General features: G+C 25.9%; 1 protein-coding gene across 2 annotated transcripts in view; it reads right to left on the bottom strand.

The window, feature by feature from the left end:
* Positions 1-22794, bottom strand: part of LOC129609560 (putative uncharacterized protein DDB_G0277255) — a 47711-nt gene that overhangs the window by 3513 nt on the left and 21404 nt on the right. Inside the window, exons 2-9 of one of the 2 annotated variants that reach the window (XM_055521540.1) lie at positions 7597-7706; positions 5789-5974; positions 5565-5710; positions 5134-5296; positions 3337-3504; positions 3073-3271; positions 1844-3004; positions 1504-1780 (exon numbers count right to left, since the gene is read on the bottom strand). In XM_055521540.1, coding sequence (XP_055377515.1) covers positions 1504-1780; positions 1844-3004; positions 3073-3271; positions 3337-3504; positions 5134-5296; positions 5565-5710; positions 5789-5974; positions 7597-7706 — 2410 coding nt within the window. The remainder of the gene's footprint in view (positions 1-1503; positions 1781-1843; positions 3005-3072; positions 3272-3336; positions 3505-5133; positions 5297-5564; positions 5711-5788; positions 5975-7596; positions 7707-22794) is intronic. The other variant, XM_055521541.1, reaches the window with a different exon arrangement.

The following is a 22794-nucleotide window of genomic DNA, read 5'->3' as shown; positions in this document are numbered from 1 at the left end:
ACACATAAAAGCCATTATAACAAATTTGATCTATCAACAATTTAACCAATCATAATTCACAACATGTTAAATAGCATATATTAAAAAATTTATAAAATAAAAATATTGTTTTATTTTTCACCAAAGGGTCAATATAAGCAGATAAATAAATAATTTTAAAATAAATAGTAAATAAAGTAGAACTACAACTTACATACCATATACATAGAAACAAAAAACAAAGTGAGTATAGAAAAAATTAATTAAATAAATTTTTCTACATTATACAGCACATTCCCAGAAAGCTAAAGAACAAATCATAAAAATTTATAAAGAAGAAAAGGATAGTTTCGCTAGCTTTTACAAAAAGAAAATTATTATATTAGTAATGATGGTTTCCTACACTTATTGTAAAATGCATATTATTCAATTTCATCAACATGTGTTTAGATGAACTTGAAAACTTTCCGTTACCACTTTTTGGTTTGATGATTAATTTAAAAAAATTTAATTTTCAATATGTTAAAATATAATTTTCAATTTTAAATGTTTAAAAAGTCAATTTTCAAAAAAAATCTTTGTCAACAGGATTTTAAAAATTTTTATTTAGAAAATTTTGAAAGTATAAAATTGAACATTTTAAAATATTTTAACATTTTTAACCAACTTTTATTTATTTGCTATAAATTTTTTGTGGTCTTTATAATCCTTTGGGATTTTATTAGACCCTAACGCAAATTTTAATAAGCCTATTAAACATTTGAAATAAAACAAATTTTAAGGAATTAAATAATTTTGTTTAAAGTATTTAATTACTATTTTTTTTTATAATTTGTTACAAAATTTTTCCAAAACAATTGACAAAAAAACAGGCAAAGAAATTTTTAGAAAATGTAATTTCATCCTCAGAATGAGAATCATGAGAATTCTTATCATGAGAATCAATATAAGCGATCAATATATTTAATAAAAAATAAAAAATTCTAAATATACAATTGAAATTTATACTAAAATGTTAGATGATAATATTTTCCTATTTAAATTTATTATACAATGGAAAATATAAAAAATCATTAGTAATTTAAGCCTGATTACAATTAATTTTTACACACAAATATTCAAACATATATGCATAACATCTAAAAGCAAATACAAAATCTAAAATAAAAATATTTTCTAACATAAAATGCGCATTCGAGGCACAGAGGGTCAGAGAAAAATTACAAATCATATTAAACTATTTAAAGAACTTTAATAATTATTAAATAATTATATAATTGCAAAAGTTTAACTACTAAAACACACACTAATTTAAATTGATTTACAATTCTATTTCTACATATGTACTAAAAAATCACAATTTAAAATAAAACTAAATATAAAATATAAACGGTACGAAAAATATTAAATAGATAAAACAATTTTACAAAAAAAATACTATTAAAAAAATTTAATAAAAATTAAATAATGTGTATTTGGAAGTGTAAATGTTAATGAGAAATGTTTTAAGATTTTTGCACGGACCTATCACAGTGATTATTGTTAATAACTAAATCAGTGCAATTTGATAGTACGTGCGGATTAGTAGTTGAATTTAATTTAATGTCAGTTATTTGTAGTTTTCTCTTAGAAGAGGAAGTTGTTATTGGTTCAGTAGTTGCTACATACACATTAGCGGATTTTCGTAATCCATCGAAAGATTTATTCTGCTTCCAATAATACATCAAGAACAAAAATATCGACACAAACGGTACAACGCCCAAGAAAAATATATACATTGTTCTAGTGAATCCAACATTACCTAAAATAATTTATTTTTTTAGTTGAATGTTTTTTTTTTTTGCAATAACATTTTTAAACTTACTATTAGGATTTGTGGCAGGACCACTGTCATGAGAACCACCATAACCTGGTGAATTACAATAAGGTGGAGAAAATCCTACGAAACAGTGGCAATTTCCTTTACTGTTACATACACCATTTCCATTACAATTTTCTGGACAGGCAATTCCTCTTCCTTGTATTCTAAAGTTATCTATTGAAACACATTTTTGATTTACGCACATTTTATTATCACCACATTTAGCACCATTTGGGGTTAAGCCAGGATCTATAGATTCTAAACCTAAATCAACAACAGCCGTACGACATGGAATTATATTTCCTTTATGATTCATAAAACTATGTGATAATACAGCTACTGATTCCATTCCAAATTCTAAACGTTCATTTAAATGCTTGCAATGAAGCATTCCACATCGTACGTCTTCCTTTCTGCATGGTATATATTTGTTACCGAGTCTATCAAAACCACAATTACCATGACGACTTCCATCTGTATTTTTATCATAACAATAATCTGAGCTTTGGCCTGAAGGTCCCCATAATATTTTACATTGTGCTGTCCTGGAACGGCATGTTCCCTGATAACAATATGCATTACCGTTATCGCATTCTATTGCATCACGTTTATAAACATCTGTTGGACAGTATTCAGCTTCACCCGTACAGTATTCTGGTAAATCACACTCACTTTGAGCTGAACGACATTTGATACCAGCAGCTTTTGGTCTACATGTTGTCAAATCACAACATTCACCTGTAGCACAAGATGCATTTGCATATAACATACAAGTATTAGGATCACAGCAAGTATTTTGGCAGTATTTTGGTAACCCACAATCACATTGTTCGCCAACTTCAACAAAACCATTCCCACATTGAGGCGAATCAAATAGTTTAGTTGGCTTATTACGAAGGCAGTAATTCATTCCACGTGAAAAGGCAACATTTAATTGATCTTTGCTGCATGAACTCCAATGGCGAGGCACTACTGAAGTACTTGACGCAGACATTATGCATTTTTCTTCCTCACATTTACAATCGGCGGTATCATGTTCCATTCCAAAATTGTGGCCCATTTCATGAGCTACCGTTGTTGCTACAACACCAACTACTGTACTATGTTCCATAGAAACACCCCCAGAGTACTCAAAAGTACAAATTGGTCCTTTTAAAGCTTTACCTAAAATATTATTGATTAATATAAAAATTAAAAACAAACTTTTAAACTAAAATGTATAATAATCTCACCTACGACACCACCACTAAATTGTTCCTTAGTCAATAACTGCGCATTATCGTTAGGATGATCTATTATCAGTTTTGTTTTTCGATATATTAAAAAATTTTTTAATGTAACATCACCATCTTCTGACAGTACAATTTCATTTTGCTCGCTCCAAACGACAACACCCACCAATGCAATAAATATATTTAACGGGACGTAAAGCTAGCAACATTAATTATCATATTTAGATATTTATACTTTTATAAAGTTAAAGTTTTTTTACTTACGGCATTTACAATATTGGCCAAATCCTTACAATGATTATGAACCTTTTTTAAATTTTCACCAAATGACTGATAAACTTTATTATCTACAACTATTACTAGCTCTACGAATGACGAATATTTGTTAGCATTGTATGGTCCATGAATCTCACTTTCACTGGAACGTTTATACTAAAAAAAAATTTCAAAATAGAAAAAATATTAAAAATAAGTAGGTACAGTCCGTGCATATATAATATTTTTTTTTAAATAAGATAAAATTTTATTTATAACTTTAGTAAAATTTTATCAAAAATCTTAGTTATAAGTACACATTTATTATATCGTAGCTATAATTAAAATGTTAAGACTTTATGATGCGTACTTTATAAAAAAATTCTTTAATCTATAAAATTCACCTTCATGTACTCAAAATATTAGAAGAAGCAAATATAGTTTTAATACAATAAACAATTTTAAACTAGATAGATTACAAAAAACTCTGTCTGTGCAGTCCAAATAATATACGTGGAGTATCGCAATTAATTGAATCTTAAAATTAAATTTATAAACCGCAATTGATGCTTGTGTCTTTTTTATGCTGCATAAATTTTTGTAGTCCTATAAATTTAATAGCAAGAAATAGAAAAGCAAATGACTTAACGGTTGGCGGATTGTTTATTTTGAAAGTGGCCCAGTCCATCTTTATTGTTTATTTTGAAAGTTATATAAGTCTACTTTTATTGCTCCTGATATATTACAACACTTGCATTTAAAGAAATTCTGAAATTTGGTTTACTGATTACCAAAAATTTGAAATTAAGTACTTTTGAAATTCCGAATAGATTTAGGTCACTTAAACTTAAATTTATTAATTATTACTTTTACTTTACAGTTATAGTGTAAAAATTTTGAATTTTATATTCTCCATAAAAACTAAGTTAGACCAATAAGCTTTCATAAACGAACTTTATGAATTTCTTTTAAAAACTTATTAAGTATAGGCTATAAAATTCCCGAGACAAAAAATGTAAAATTAGCTAACAATATTCTATTTATTATATTTTTTATTATATATGTATAAGCGATAGTTATAATTTTGAGCTATATCATAAAATTTTAATTCATTTGCTGGACCTTGACAAATTTTTAAATCTGAAAGGAATCTACGTAAAGAATATTTACGTTTGAGGTAAATCCAATATAAATTAATAAAAAAATATTAATTATTAAAAGTTTACTGAACCTAAAAATCTTTCAATCAATTTTTCAACAATATTGTTGCCATAATAAATAATAGAAATTAGAGCAAATAAATATTTTTTATAGCGTCTATTATATATCGTCGGTTAAGAAGCAGAAAGCATTAAGTCAGGTTTTGAGTAAATTCAATTTGAAAAAATCGTAAAATTGTAAAACTAATCAATTAGTGCAATGTGATTGGTCTCTTTAATTTCTGGATTTACAAACTATATTCCGGATTTGCATGATTTTTTGCCGCAACAAGGATTACATATGTATATTATTATTCTGATTTAATTCATCTATGAAATCCAAATTCTCAAAAAATGCACTTAGTGCTTTCTGCCTTTTAACCGACGATATGCTAACATACGAGTATTAAGGAGTAAAAACTCAAATAATAATTAACAGGCCTTACTTCTAAAATTAAAAATATTTTGCACAAATATTTAAACAAACCAGTTTTAAAATTCATTGATCTCAGTTTTAAATGTTAATTAATACAGATTAATAGCTCTTAAAGATATTATTTTCCATTCATTTTCTTATTAAACACAACATACACTTATTATAACTTACTCTGAGTATTCTATTATTAGTTTCTATTGAATTGCTAAGTTGATTACTGGTGTCATTCAAATTATTTATATCTCCCATTAGTCTAATTAAATCTTCCCGCAATAAATTTTGCCCATTATCATCTTGGTAACCACATGTCGCATTCTTCTTTATATCTGAATGTCTAAAAAAGAAAAAAAAAATACAAATTATAATATTTTTTAAGTAAGCTGTTGATTTAAATTCAATTTAAAATTTCAGTATACGCAATAGTTATTTCTATTATATAACTATTTATTATTTGATATTATTCATTGAAAATTGTATGTCGTCAGCATTTTAACTTGAATTTCTCATTCAATCAATTATTGTCAAATAAAAGAAATATTTTATGACAAATTTTTTTCAATAAAAAAAAAAAATACATATTTTAAAATTTTTAGCATTCTTACTTAAATATAAAATGATCATCATGAATTTGTCCATCTGGTGTGGAATGTATAAAATATGTATCTGAACCATCTAAAACTATTCCATTGATACCGCCATTACATGTGGACACTGCTATTCTAGAATCGAATTTACCTCTTATATTGCCCTATAAATACAATTATAAATTTTATCATTGAATTAAAATAAAAAATAATTATATTTATTTTATAAAATTTAGGTATACCTGATAATGGCAAAGTTCGATTTCAGTCTTTGAAAAATTTTTTATAATATCACTGCCTCCGTTCGAGTCTTGAAAGCGTAAAAAATGTTCTTGTGGCAATAAATTATCATTTAAATAAAGATCTGCAATTACATTCTCTCCGTTATGATGATATGATAATGTTATATGAGAAGTATGTAAGCCATCCTAAAAATTATAGAAAAAAAAAATTATTTATGAATTGATTAATTTCCATACAAAGTTATGACATAATAAGCTCTAGTTTGAAACTACAAGTACTTTATTATTAAATTTTTATAAAATTTTGTTTGTTGAATATTTTGTTTACATTCTATTTGGTATGTAAAGAAAAAAGGTGATGACAAGTCTTTGAATTATTTGCAAGTAATTTTGTAAGTATCTCGCTTTTAATTTGCAAATGTTTTGAATGCAAATTAATTATATAAAAAAAAAAATAATTAATTATTTTAATCATTAAAATTTATTAGGTCTCATTATGCAAAAAAAAAATTTTCTGTTTCACTCAGCGGGTGAGATAAAGGTGAGTGAATAGAGTGTAATTTTTGAAGAGTAATTAGAATGCAGAAAAATTCTTTTATGAATTAAGTATGTATTCCGCCTTTTTTTAGTAATAGGAGTGAAATAGTGCAAAGTACATTTAAAGTTTTGAATGAAGATAATTTTGATTAATTCAAAATTGGGTAAATGAACATTATAATTTCATTAATTTGCCCAAATACACTGTTAGTCATTGGATATGAACCGATACATACGAGTCCTACTCTTATTTTTTTTAATTTTGCCAATTTTTGTTTTTTAATTAGAAAAACAGGAAAGTTTTCAATATCGTTCGATTCAAAGTTTTTGGCATTAAAGTTATAAAAAGCGAAATTTTACTTAAAGTTGATCATAGCATTTAAAAAAACCTTTAGCAAATAAAAAACGTATATTGTACATCCTAGCCCAGCAAAATTACAATTTATCTACTGAATTCTAATTTGCTATTGTTTTTCTTTCGCAAAATTCAGTCCATAGCTCATTTTTCTTATATTTTCTGGTATTTGGCCAAAAATGGATGGAAAGTACATGAATTTTAAAGTTCGACTTCTTATTCGAAATTTAGAATACTTTTTTTTTAAATTTGGGTCATAAAATTCAGTTTGGAAGCTTATGTCGAATGAAAAATAAACCAAATGATAAAAGAACACTTTTAGTTTCTTCTCATTTTGATTTCGGCATTTAAAAAATGTTTAATACGAATCCCGTAAAATTATCTAATTTTAACCTTTGGAAGATAAAACTAATTCGAATTTTGTATAACTATTGAATAATTTTGTTAATTTTCTTAAATTTTATGTAAAATCACGTTGAATTTCTATTCTATGCAAAATACTTTCATGCTTTTTATCTTCGTTGCACCTCTTTAGCAGATTTTTCATTGAACCGAATTACATAACACTTACTGGCACGTAAAATTTCATAATGATACTGATTATATATTCAACAACACTTCAACAGATTCTAATTTATCTACATCTATAGAAACATAATATTGCATTTTTTTGTCAAAATATTCTTTCAATGTTAAATACATAAAGATAACGATCTTTCAAGGTCTTCTATTTGTCTACATATTAAAAGCTTCCTTTTTTCTAAACGGTATAAGCATTATAGTATACTTATATCTTAAAATATTATCAATATTATTCGTCTAAGAATCTTAAATATTTTTATGCTTACATATACTTATATACAAAGCTAATACTTATTTATTTTAAAAGCAATGTTTATACAGCTATTGTTCTTACCTCTTCTACTAAAGTACTCTTTATAGAATTTTTATGTTTTCCATGAAATAATTGTGGTTTGATAATGCTATGACTTATAAATTCTTCTGAAGGATCTATATTTGAATTATCTGAAATAAAATTTAAGATAATAATGATTAATTATATAATTTAAGATTTAAATTTAAAGTAAAAAGAAATGGTAACATAAGGGTGTTCAAAAGGCATTAAATAATAGATTTGGACAAGGTTATAAGTATGTGATATTGTTTGTACTTCATTGTTGAAATTAAAATTTCAATCTAAGCAAAGTATCTAATCATTAAAAACCACCTCTGAATACTTAATTATTATACTCATCAAGAATGTGTGATTGCATTAATTATTGAAGAACTATTATATAAGCAGTTTCCTAAGGAATATCATCGTCAAGAGATTTTTTGTTTGGATTACTAAATAAAATCAGAAGAATATAGAGTGCTATGACAAGTAGCGTATAGCATTAACCAGAAGCAGAACAATTCCCTTATCGTGGCGTATAAAACTATACGAATAATTGCGTTCATTCAGTTATGATACATTGAACTACAATTTAAATTGCCTTGCAGCTAATATTGTATAAGTGATATCATAAATTAGGAAGTGATACAGGGAAATTAAAGAAATTTGCCTTAAAAAGTGAAAAGGAAATGTAAGAATTTCAGTTAAAACGAAGATTATTGTTTTTTATATACGAACTTGAATACCAATATATTGTTTTTTAATATGGAAAATATATGTATTTTCAGAGCTATTTTACTTTTTTGAGAGAAAATTTTACATTAATAACTTATCGTACCTTAGTTGAAAACAGAACAAAAGCGATTTTCCGCGGCGAAATATCAGAATCCATAAAGAATACAATATATGTATGGCAGTGCTCAGAATCGAGCGAAATCGACGCCGCGAATTTCACCACCGACGGTAAAATAACCTAAATTCCTATTTTATTGCCGGCTTTTTTTCTGGCATTACCTCGTTCCATCTGTCTGTGACATTATATGCAAAATACTGTACGTATACAGTTAATTTTCTCGTTCCGCTCTAGTTCTAGGTTAACAACAAATATCGTACGCCATTTGCCGTTCACTGTTTTGATTATATTTTAGTATAAAAAATCCCTCGCTTGAAGTCGTTCTTGAGGCCAATAGTTTTCGATTTTCAGTAAAGTAACTTAAAGTATATCGAATTTTTCTACATCGAGGTGAGTTTACACATACTTATATATGTACATCAATTAGTTCGATTTAAAAAGAAAATAACTTTTCAAGCCTAATTTGATAGGGAATGGGTAACATAGAACCTGAGTTATACCGTTACAACTTTTTGTGAGAGAAATTTCATGGAAAATTTTAAAATACTATAATTTTTTTTACAAATAGTGCGATAAAACATCCGAAATATACTCAACTTTATGAGATTAATCTTTTAAATTATTATTAAAAGTGCAATTATTTTTAAAATTTATTGATTAGTTAAACATTTTGAAATTGTAACATACAAACGTTCATACATACATAAATAATGTTAATATATATGTACGTGGCTTTATACTTATATAATTTTTTTTTCAGCTTGTCAAGGTGAAACAAAATTTTAAAATCGATTTTCCCTTTTTTTAAAGAAATTTTATAATCACCATACTTCATAATTATACATAAATTACAATTTTTAAGTACAAGAATATATACACAAGTATATTATGTACAAAGTACGTAATACATACAAGTATACATACTTATACAATTAATGGCATACATTTTGCACAAAAAAAAAGAAAAAATAAATGCAAAACTCATTCACAAGTGATTTAAAAAAATGTTGCAAAATTTTTTTTTTTTTAACACAAAAAGTATGACATTTTGTTTAACAACAAAATATAAAACATACTAATAATATAGAAATGGATTACAATAACAAAAAAAAGTCATCCGTACATTTGTGTTATACACAAATTTGTCATTATTTATGTTGTGATTGAAATAACGTTCACTGAAATGTAAAACAAAAAAAAAAGGAACTAAAACAAAGAAAAAAATAATTTTGGACCTAATATTGAAATGCACTCATGCATTGAACAGAAGGTCTTCCTCTTCATCATCAACGTATAATTTTAAATACTCAAACAATCATATACATTTATACTCATACCCACCATGCTCCAAAACTCATATACACTTCAATGCTCATACTTATGCATGTACATTCAATGCTACTCGTATTGTTGAATGTTAAAATGTCATACACAAACGAAAAAGCTGCCCCTTCCGTTCTGATTTTTATATTGTGTCTTGTGTTTTTCATTATGACCCAGTTTTATCTCAAAATTTTTATTTTTGCTGATAAATTGATTTTATTTTTTTGAATACACTATTTTTCTTCGCCTTTATTTCAATATTAATGTTGTTAATTTTGAAAAAAAAAAGTTAGTAGAATATTAAAAGAAAAATATTTTTAATCTTTAATACAATTAGAAAGTTTAACGAAATTTAAATGTATGCAAACAAGTAAGTCATACTTAAAAAAATCATTGTATTTACACACTTGATTCAGTAAAACTTGGATAATAGTAAACAAAGGAAAGTTCAAACGCCCCAGAAATGATTTATAAAGAATTGTAAAATCAAATCTAAAGAATTCGAGCTTTAACTGGGAACAAGTCATTTTGATTACTTTAGCCACAAGATTTTTAGCAATATTTTAACCATTTTTAATAAAAATTTTAAATTATTAATTATTTTAAGATATTATTGTTATTTTATTGTATTTAAAAATTAACTTCGCTATTAGTAAAAGCGAATTACGGGCGCATAGGCAATGACATGCCCAGCAAGGCCCGTAAATAGCCACAGGACAAAATTCCTACCCGTCCACACGGCGGTCGTTGTTCTTTCGATGACCCTTTCTACATGAGTATTCCAAGTTTGATGATATCCAAGGATTACTCCTCCCTGGAGTACGCCAAAAGTTCACTAAACAGAGTTGTACTCGTTAATCGTTCCCTGCTTCTTCGTTTTGCAACAAAGGCAACAAAAGTGTTCTTGTTGTGATTTATATTTAGCCGCACGCCAAAGATCACATTTTCAGTGTAGCAACGATGAAGTCATCCACCACAATAGACCATAGAAGGGGTAAAAGAACCCCGCCCAGTGGGCACCCTTGTGCAGCGGAAATATAAAGCGTGTCATCAGCCATGGCTGACATAATAATTCTATTGTAACATGCGGCCAACACAATATCAGTATAGTGAGTCGCAGACGACACTATATAGGGTGTAGATAATGAACCCCTTGAGGTCCACCAGACAAGGTACGATTTACCATTACTCGCCATTGTAATACAGTAAGTATAGAGTAAATGTGTCGGAAAACGTTTGAATTTCGGGAATCTTTATAAAAATAATTAAATTTTATAATAAAATACATTGTTGATTTCGTTTCTACATTCATTTACATTTCTCAATAAGAATATTTTTAAAAGACGAAGTTTTGTAGTTGCACAAACCCATAATGAAAAGATTGTAATTATAGTTACAGTTCTAAATTTTTTTTCATGTAGTAAACATGATTGTGCAATTAAAATAATCAAAACTATTTTGAAAAGAAAAACAAGATAAAGAATTTTTAGATAAGTTTAGTTTTCACTTTCTTTTTTGTTAACGAATCAATAAAATAAGTGATAAGATAAGAATTGTAGACGTATAAAAATTTAAAGGAAAATTTTACTTGCTTCACGTTTTACAATAAAATATCAGTCAATATTTTATCAAGCAAAACCTTATGTATAAAAATCATCAAATTTTTTATTGATACTTTTTAAATTTCGCAAAACTAGCTGATTTACAAGAAGGAGCAACGTTATTAGCTCAAATTACGACTTCAATTTGAGTCAAATATTAATAGATCGCTCAATACCATAACCAAACTTAAATTCGTAACAGTTATTTAATTCGATTCAGTAAAGTAGCAAATCTCGCAACAAGTAGAAATAGATTTTTTTAAATTAATCTTCTACTACGAGTATACTTATGTATAAATTAATTTTGTTAATGTTCAAAAATATGTGACAAAATATAAAACAAAAATGGAAGCGAAATTTGGAAACTTATATTTTCGAAATAGTAATGAGACGAAAATTCTAATTGTGTTCGAAAAGCTTTAATTTCGAAAAGGATGGTGGTGGTGGGTACTGTTTTGCAAACTGTACTATTTTGGAGGAACAAGTCTCTGTGTTACAATAAATTGCCATAACATGACATTAGCAGAAGTTTGAGGAGCATAACTCAGCGAGGCTGAGGGAATGTAAATATTTTATTTTAGAGAAATAGTTTTGCCGGAAAGATCATCTTATGAGTAACTTAATAAAATTTCAGCTTCCTATCTTAAAAGGCGCAAATGCTTTGTAAACGGACAAACAAATTTAAACTAATAAATCTGTTTTTTTTTTTCAATTCTACCAATAAGTAAGTAAGAATGTACAAATTAATATCAAACCGCAATAAAAATATTAATAATTATATATACTGTTAAAATCACTGAACCCGTAAAATATTACAAAAACACACTTACACACTTTCTTCTTATACTAGCTTTTTAAAATGCCTATTATGCAAATTTAAAAATCATAATCATATTAAGAAATGTGTGAAATATTTAAAAAATATAAAATCAACAATAAATTGAGTAAAAAAAAAAAAAAATTTTAATGTAAAGGTAAAGTAATTATGTGTCTTATGTAAGTAAATACTTAAGTACTTAAGTATATATTTGTTTGCTCAACAACAATGTGTTTTGTTTCTTTCAATTTTCTTTAAACTATACAATTTAGGCATAAAAATTATTAACAATAAGATTAGGTAGCGCATATATACATACATTAAAATGACTGAATGGTTACGTTCACACTCTACAATCATATACGGAGCCATAATATGTTGTCACAATCAATGGTTTATATATATGTATTTGTACCTATAAAAATTTAGGTAATTCACACTGTTCACAAATTGGAAAATTTAAATAATTTTTTAAAATAAATTATGAATGAAATTAATTTTAGACTTAGTTTCGATATTAAACATGTTTCATTGATTTTGTTTAATGAGAATTGTATTAATTGAAAACATAACTCCGCTCCTGTGACACACTTTTGCAACGGAAATATAGATCGTGACATCATAGCAATGACAGATAATGAATTTATTCGCTTAGTTCTTCAATAAGTAGATCGTATTCTAATGATGCACATTGAAAAATCTTACCATGAACTCAAATGAATCGAATTTGCATTTAAAAGATTCTTATCTCACCGTATGAGTTTCAACGTATATGATAAATAAAGAAGTTCTGCAACGTGGAAACCAGCAAACTCTTTTTCCTCATTTCATAACGAAAGCTAATCTATAATTCCCCCTCATTATAATCATGATAAGTTGATCATTTAACTCAGTTAACGTCTTAATAACAATATCAGATAACAATTTTTTATATGAGCAAACAATTTTAAATTAAACTTGCTTAAGTTGGTCTTACTTCGAAATCCAATTAAATTAAATTGAACTGCATTAAAAAGTTTTAAGCCGTTATACGTATGTGTATTAATCATAAGAATAATACACATATGCCGAATACGGTCGAGTCAAACAAATATGATTTTGTTCAAACAAATATGATTCCAACCAATATTATTTTATTATATATTAAAGTGAAAATATTTTGGCCTTAATCAATGTAAGTACTTAATCACTTACTCATTTTTTAAGTGATTCACTTTGTGTTAAAGCACAAAATCATTGTCTTGTCCTTGTTGACTCGTTATAAGAACAAAATCTTATCATTGATAATAATTTGCGGCACTACCAACTTGGTATTAATAATGAAAAATCACAGTTTTCAATAAAATAGCAAAATTTAACATGTGTAGGTGGGCATACGTTCAAAATATTGAAGAGAATTGTAGAATTACCAAAAAAAAAAAAAATCAAATTCAATATCACTTAATTTTTTATTGATAAATTTTCCCATCTCACTTGATGCTTCCGTTTTAATTCAAACCTAAACTTAATCATACAATAAAACTTAATCATACAAAAAGTGTGAAATAAAATTTTTCGTATTATCGCAATCTTTTATACAGAATCATAAAGAATAAATAAGGTTGAACTCTATACAATGTCAATTATGTTTTTGATTGATTTTTAAAACAAAAATAAAAATATTAAAGTGTGGTTTAAAGAAGATTAAAATTTTATTTACAAAATAAATATTTTTAAATGTTATCTACATTTTAACATTCATATAAGGTAAGTGTAGCTAATACTGACAGTGGCGGTAATACTGACATATACGAGGTTTTTTATAATTATTAAGAGATTTTCTCTATACAACATATATATATTTTTTTATTTCTAGATTAATTCAAATTATCGCAATACTTCCTTTTATTTAGTTTTGAAATAACTCCAAAATATTGAACATAAATCAGTTTTGTTTCCATAGACATAGCAAAAGTGGGTTGCATTGGAGAATTTCTTATACTTTTTGCTTAATTTTTCCGATTTTGTTTTTATTGTTTTTTGACTTATTTGAGGATTAAAAATATATGTATTTATATTAAATTAAATATTTTGATTATTTTTTTGTTTATTTTATAAGTTATTCGGAGTAAAAACGTTAAATAAATAAGAATTTTGAAAAATAATTTCTATCAGTATTAGGAACATCTAAAATTCGACCCTGCTTCTATTACTGACATATGTGTCAGTAATACGTCAAAAATCCGTATTTTTATAAATGTCGTCATTTTTAAAATATTTAAATTTTTATTTTCGTATTTATTTAATTAAAATCGAATTTGAATTTTCTTTCTAATGTCCGAATTCTGACACTAAGAATTTACTACAGGTTCGGAGTATTTTAGCTTTAAAAACGGGTGTCAGTAATACGATCTAAAGATGGTCAATATTATGTACAAAATTATGTCAGTATAAAGTTTTAATTTTGATATTCATTTTAATTAATTAAAATAAATTCTTTATACTTTAAAATTGTTTAAACTATTTCTGTCGAATGAAAATCGATTACATTTGTGAAAACCTATATCTGACTACGACCTTTTTACCTTTTTAATAGTGATATTCGTCTAACAAATTGTGTGTCAATATTGCATACAATACTGTCAATAAAACAGTACAATTCGCTTTCTAAAAAAATGCTTTGAAATTACTGTAAACGTTAACGTCATAACAAATATCACAACGGAAATGGTTCTCTTTAAATAAGAAAAGGAGTCCTTTTTAATAACCCGAAATGTTGTTCCAAAAATTAAGAATGGGTTGCTCTCGTTACGTACTTAATACATAAATAGTCTTTGTTAAAACAAAAAGCAGCTTTAGAATAGGCTTATTAGCAGCTTTAGAATATATTGATATGATTTCTTATAATTTCGTGTGATATGGTACATCATATTTTAGGTATTATTTATAAGAATACATCTGTAGCAAATATTACTTATAATACTTTATAAAAAATTATATAATTTCGAATTAGATTTTCATAAATATCTTTTAAAAATTTTGATTTATTTTGATAGTAAAAGTACATTCTACAGTAATAATAAATTTAAATCAGCTGAATTTCACATATTTTTACCTTTAATTCAATAAAAAATATGTTTTTTATTTTTGTTTGAATTATAATATGATAAATTTTTAATTTTTTTTTTAAATAAAATGAAATATCCGTAGAAATCCAAATTATTATTCCATTTTTATTGAATATTATCATTTTAACCATTTTAAACCATTATTCATATATACAGTATGGATTACAGCATATAAAATTACATTGTCAGTATTAGGAACACAAACTGTCAGTAATAGACACAAACATTTGCGGATATGTCAATATTAGGAACATTTTTTCTTTTCATCTTTAATCGAAAAATTATGAATTAAAAAATATTTTGATTAAATAATTTTATAAAAAACATTATTCTCAATTATCCAAATTATTCAAAAAATCGGAAACACGATCATTTATTGTGTCCCACATATAAAATATCTCACGCCAAAGTTGAATTTGTTGCGAAATACGTCAGTAATAGGGACACTTACCTTATGTAAACATTAAATGAAAAAAAATGAAATAAATCTTTAATAATAAAAATATTGTATATATTTACAAGTTGAAACTGGGAAACTAAAAATTACGATTTTTTATTTAATTTTAAATATTTTAATTTTTATTATGAAAAAATTTTTTAATTAAATTCAAGGTCAACAAAGACCGAAGCTCCTTTTCAATGCTATTTTGGCATGAGTGTTATTCACATGTTATTCTACGAGTATAACACATAGTCTGTACAATTGTACACACATGCTGGATTTTATTAAAATGAAAAATTTTCGAAATCGATTAATTGATTTTTTTTTTTTTTGAAATATGCACGTATGTGTAGCAATTTAAATAATTTCATATATGAGAAGTTTATAAGACCCACGTGTTTACATTGAAAATTAAAATTAAAATTATAAAATCATTCAACATTTTAGTCTTTTATTGGAATAATTATGCAATAAGTACATAAGCATATACTTAACATTCGAACAAGTTTGATATTATTTAATTCAAAAACCACGTATCAATTAATATGTATGCACAATTATAATCAAATAGATTTATCAAATTTGTATTGGATCCGCTTTCCGAAATAATTTCTGCGGTCCATTTAAAAGTATATATAGCGCTCAGACTCCTCTATAATATGGAAAAATTACTTTAGCCTTTATAAAGCAGTACTTAAGAGAAGAAAACGCACATTTGTTTCGAAGGATTTCTTTACAATTTACGGAGAATAAGCGTCAGATCTATAATATTTAAATTTGCAAATCGGCCTTAACTGTCGTATATACAAAACAACGGTTCATTGACTAACTACTCTCTACTTGTTCGGAATAGTTTAATATTCCATCGTTACTCTTTGCCCTTATACATATTTATATAATTCTTATATAAGTATATTACGAGCTTAAATCTTAATAACTCTTAATAACCAAGACCTATTTTGCATAAAAACTTTAATAATTTTATCTTTATCGGTATAGAAGTTTTATAAACAAACTTTGTTGTAGAAGATCATTCATGTATGTAGAAGAACATGATTGATTTCAATGTAATATTGTTTTCAATTTTTATATCTAAAAACCTGTAAACGTCAATGCAAAACTTATTGTAGTTACAAAGAGTATAGAACTGTAATTTGCTTTATAAATGTAAAACTTAATTTTTAAGGGAAATGTACGTTATTCTAAAAATTTTTGATTTAATCGATTGCACTTTTTTAAATGAAATTAAATATTCTATTTGAATTTAAAATAATAACTCAAAATTGTGGAATTTAAATGTGAGAATAATTTCAATGAAAAGCAAATATCAATATTCAGTATGTTACAAAGAAACTAACATGTTTCTATATACCTATAAAGTCTAAAATAACTTTCAATTTATAATTTTGTTGAATTCTTTTATTCATTTTTGAAAAAAAATTTTTTTTTTCTTAATTTTTTAAACAATTTGTTATTTATTTTTTAAGTACTTAATGGTGCCAAATAATAATTTCATATTTAAGGTTTGGCTTCAATTCATATTACAAAAAATAAAGCCAAAAATACATATTGTATATGTAAATGTGTAGTTATATTTTAAGTGGAACAAGGTTATATGAAAATGCACATAGTTTACGAATACGAAATGTGCCTTAATAAATAGTTATATGTAATTATACTTATGTGAAGTACATTTAAAGGTTAATGTAAAAGAAAAAGAATTTTTGTAAAATATTTTCCTTCTCTTGTACACTTAATTCTTAAATAGAGTTAAAAGAAAAGTGTAATTTCACAGTAAATAAAAAATACATTAATCCTTATCATATAATAATACGAGTATTATAAACTTTCACTTTGACTAATAATTATATTGAAATTATGATTAAAATTGATAAAACACGTAAGCCTACTTCAAAATTTTCAAAAAGCAGTGAACATTTGTTGCATTTTTTTATATGTGCAGGTCTTATATAAAATGCAATTCCTGTTGATTAATCGTTAGTGCACAATTATATGTCTTTGATAACGTGGCAAAAATGTCCAAGATAAAGTAAATTGCAAACTAGTTGAATTGAAGAAGTCAACCAATTTCATTAATATTTTAATGTCATTATTATTCTCAATTTATAACTAAGAAGATACATGTACTTGTATGTTTTTGATTAGCATCCAATTCTTAGTCGATTTGACTATTTCTGTCCGTCCGCCTTCCAGTCTGTTAGGCCCATTATAAAAGAACAATTACGGAAAGAACACTATTTGATTTGAATTCAATTGAAGCAGCCTTTCGAAACGCTCCCGTGCAACCCCAAAAATAATTTAGCTATATATCTAGTTATAAAAACTGTAAGGCATACGAGTAGTAATTTGATCATACCTCGGACACTATATAAATCGTATATGTAGTTGATGATGAGTTTGATAATAGGAATACTATTCTAATACAATTTAATTGTGGTTGTATAAGTTCGACTTACAATGTTTGCTTGGAATAACAATTAAAAATGAATATCAATCTATCGCTTAGTAATAAAATCGAAAAGAAAATTGATAATGAATTTATACAATTAGCATGCAACTCATCAAAATCATTTGTACGAGTATCAGAGAATTGACACGATTGATTTTATTTTTTCTCATTTATTAATTTCACGGATTTTAATTAAAATTTTTTTAAGATCATCCAAATTTGCGAAATCATTTTTTTTTTACAGAAGTATTGTGATTAAAAATTTTTAGGGGCGTTTTTTTTTTTAATTTTATTTTATCATTTCATTATTGAACTATGATTGTCTTGGATTGCTCATAAGTTTGAGAATGAAAAATTGAAATTTTATACATAATTTTTATCTCGAATCTGTAATTGGCTGACCTATGCAGTTTTGCCTTGTTGTTACATACTTATTTTATTGAAAAATGTGATTGCCATATTACAAATAACGTCAAGAAATTCATTTTATTCTTTGAAATCTTCTGTTTCTTATGCTTAAGTAAAGTAAATTGCGAAAAAAATATTAAATGTCTCGAATTTATAATCCAAAAAAGAAAAAACCGAAGTAAAAGAATCTTAATTTCTCAACCGCCTTTGAAAAGAAGCTCATATAGTTTATTTTGAAAGTGACTTAAATTCATTTGCAATTTCAAAGTTTTTCAATGTTCAAAGCCATTGTAATGTTAATAAGAACTTGAAATTGAAAACTATGTAGTTTGATAGCAAACATAATTACAACCAGTTAATTATATTTACAGTTAATTCAAACCCAAACGAAGCAATATTTCAATTACATGTAAAATGGACTTACTTCACTTTGAAAATAAACCATTCATATTAACTTATTTTTTGCAATTATTTAGGCAAAATGGCAGGTAATTTTTAAGTGCATTGGTTAAAAGGCAAAAGAAACTGTTATACACAATCACTACCTGACACTAGTATAAATTACCACTTGTATATAGCAATTTACAAGCTGCATGAAATTAAAGATTTTCTATTTCACTTTTTTTTCCTTTTCAAATTCTATATTGTCTAAAAAATTAAAGGTTAGTCAATTGTTATTTAATATTGTCACAAAAAAAAAAGGTTCTTTAATTGTAATTTTTCAATAATTTTTTTCTTTTTTTAATATTTTACAATTACATTATTACTTTTAACTGTTTTAACAAAAGGTGTGATTTTTCTTGTGTATAACTTTACAATCGATGTTTTTAATTCTTCCTTTTTAAAATAAAAGAAAATATGTACTTAAGTACTTAAACTCAAAATCCTCAATTTCCTTTTTATAGTTTTAACAATACTTTATTATTTAAAGGTGTTCAATAGCATTCACACATGAAAACATTTTTTACAACAACGAATAATTCAGGTAGAGTAAAATGCGGTGGTTTTTAATATGCTTAAAACTTATAATGGTTCTCTAAGGAATTCTTTTGTTATAAGAGTTAAATAAAAATCTTTAAAAATCATTCATATCCTGCCGATTCAACAAGTTAAAAGGAAAATAGAAATAATACGTACAGTATAACAGAATGTATACCTATGTATATTTCAATATTTATGTTGTATATATATACATGGCTACATTATATAAGCCGTAAAAGTGAAATGAAGATAAAAATCGATAAGGAAAAATGCAATTTTTGACACAATAAAAACTAGGTACTTTTGCAACACCTGAAAATTTATTTTGATAAAATTTATGTCAGTAAATAAATAAAATATTTCTCATTTTTTTTTTAGACAATAAAAATATTTTGGGATTTTTTTACTTATTTCTACCCGTCTTACGTACTTTATAACACTAGCAATAGGAATAACGTATTTTCCAAAAAAATTATGTGGTTTCTAAAATGAAAAGTCATCATTTATTAGATAGGTAAAAACCACAAGTATTTTATTCAAAATCTCAAGACTCACCAGAACACTTACCCAGGTCATATTATATATATAGTTCTGTAGAAATTTACTGTCTCCAAATCCTCATTCGAATTAGTCTGAACTTATTCAAAAAATAAGATTCTTCTATTTATTTTCGATAAATCCGTGTTCCCCCAAAAGAAACCTCCCCAAGAAATCAGTCTCATTTTCACAATACGATCACAGATCAGTGTAAAGGGTAGTTCACTTCCTCTCTCTCACAAGGCGACCTCTACCTTTGCGACGCGGCTAATTCTATATTCGATAATTAAACAAAATCACGTTAAAGCATTCATTACTGCGTTGCTTAGGTATACAACTACAGAAGATTTGTTTCATGAATTTTTAGTTACTTAATTTAGAGAAAAATTTTACCTCTCATTGTATTACTTTGAAACTAGAAAAAGAATTATGGAAATGAAAATTTCCGAGGAGTTTAATGATTTCGGAAATATTGTTTAATATATATAATAAGATTCTCCATTTAGGAAAAAAAAAATCCAAAATTCTCACTTTAGGAGAACTTTTTGGATATTTTAGACCTGAGATTTTAGATCTGAGATTTTAATCTGATTAAACACATGAGTATTTTCCAAAGACAAAAGCTTTCAGATTGTAAGAGCAAATATAAAAAAGAGCAATTATCTTCAAAACAAGTGTCTAATTGTTAGTCTAAGTAACACGACTCCGAAGTTATTAGCATTTATTTATACTTAATTTTTCAAGAATACTTATTCTTTATTATTAGCATTCTGTAGTTCGAAAATTAGAATATCTACCCCGTACAGCTCGTATTTTTTATTTGAAATTGATCAAAGAATTATTCCTGAAATTATTTGCAATCTTATACGAAACACCCTGTATAAATATGAAAACTATACTTACTGTTCGATAAACGCGTATATGTTCAAGCTCATGTGTTTGTACGTTAAGTAATTTTCTTATTTTTTACTTAATGCATGAAAAATTATTTTACAATACTTGTTTCCAAAAGAAAAAATAAAGATTAATTTTCAATTAAAATTTTTAAAATGAAAATAGAAAAAAAAAATCGATTGAATTTGAATTTTAAATAAAAAAGAAAACAATTACCTAAGCATCAATTAATTTTTTTTTTTCATTTTCTTCATAGTCTTTTAATGACAATTTTTTTGCATGCCATTAACAATTTTTTGCAAAAAAAAAACTTTTAGTTTTCTACGGCAAATCAACATTTAATATGCAAAATTACAAAAAAAAAACTCAAGAGTCTCCTTATTGAGAAAAATATCAAATTGGACGTTGCCAAATCTTAACACGGCAACATTAATTTCCTTAAAATAAACATGAACATCACCACTTTTACTATTTTTTTTTATTATTTAAAATTTTCCATTTTTGTTGACACTTAAGTAAGCCAGATCAAGTTTGTTTTTTTTTTCATTTTGTTTTGCAAAAATTGCACTAATTAAAAAGAAGCAAATATCTATGAGGGCAAGATGCTATATTTGTCAAAATTTCACTATTTTGCACAAACAAAACAAAGGTTAAAATAAGAAATGGAAACATGTTCGTTTGAATAGAAAATCTTTAAATACAATAAACTAAGTATAAGTATTTGATAATTTATTACGAACAGGTTTTGGTTTTAAAATAACTTGTTTAACAGAATTGTTCTATATGTTTTTCCAATTATAGAAAATTAACTTTTATTATAGCGAATATATCATTTTTGATACGAGAACTAATTCATAATTAAATATTTTTTATTTATTTGGATTAGATCAAATAGTCATACTGATGCCTAAAAATTATTAACTGGTAATCATTGTCTAAGAACTAAATGTATCCATGGTTAAATACTTGAAATTAATAAAATTTTTTTAACCGAATGGGGCAGGAGCAACCCCGCGAGCCACCGCAGCCATTCCTGACTTATTGTAGCCTCCCCACGCTCAAACCTATAATATCTCAGTCCCAACTATAAAGCCGGAGATATCCCTAAGGGAGTTGGAGAGCAGTTCCCGAACACTTGGGAATTCGGCGCCGCAATTGACATGGAACCCATGTCCATGACAATTGCGGAGCCGAACAGCCAATACCGGACAATCGCAAAGGTTGTCACCGCCCCTTATAAAGTTAAACTTATTGATTTTGTAAAAAATAAATAAGTTAATCAAGACGTTCGAGAAGGGGTAAGTACATATACTTATTAATTAATAAACTATTTATAATTTTGAATTAAGTACTTAATTACGAAAAAAATAATTACACAATTAAGTTTTAAAGTTCTCAAAATACAATTAAGTAAAGCGAACTTTTGTTTTCCCCAAACTTATACGAAAGCCTAATGCAATAATTGTTAAGAGTTAGAATTACAAAAATTACTTTAGTAAAACGAACTTTAGTCTTGCTCAAGCTCTTACGAAAGACTCATGTAATATTTTCCAACTGTCATGGGAGTGTATAATGAAAATTGTCAAATACTTAACTGTTTTTTATAAGTATATCTATTAAATTAATGCCTCCACTTACTGTAATATTTTATTTGCTGCCGAGTGACTTATGTATACTTATGACGTACATGTCATAAAACCTGTTAATGTACACGTGTACAATAATAAGTTTAAATTACTCTCTCAGGTCACCCTAGTAAATGCAAACACTTTACAATATGCTTGGG

Source organism: Condylostylus longicornis, unplaced genomic scaffold (genome assembly GCF_029603195.1).
Source record: "Condylostylus longicornis isolate FDR11 unplaced genomic scaffold, ASM2960319v2 ptg000040l, whole genome shotgun sequence".
NCBI classification, from domain to species: Eukaryota; Metazoa; Arthropoda; class Insecta; order Diptera; family Dolichopodidae; genus Condylostylus; species Condylostylus longicornis.
Note: the sequence above shows the minus strand (reverse complement) of the source record. Positions and strands in the feature narration are given on the sequence as shown.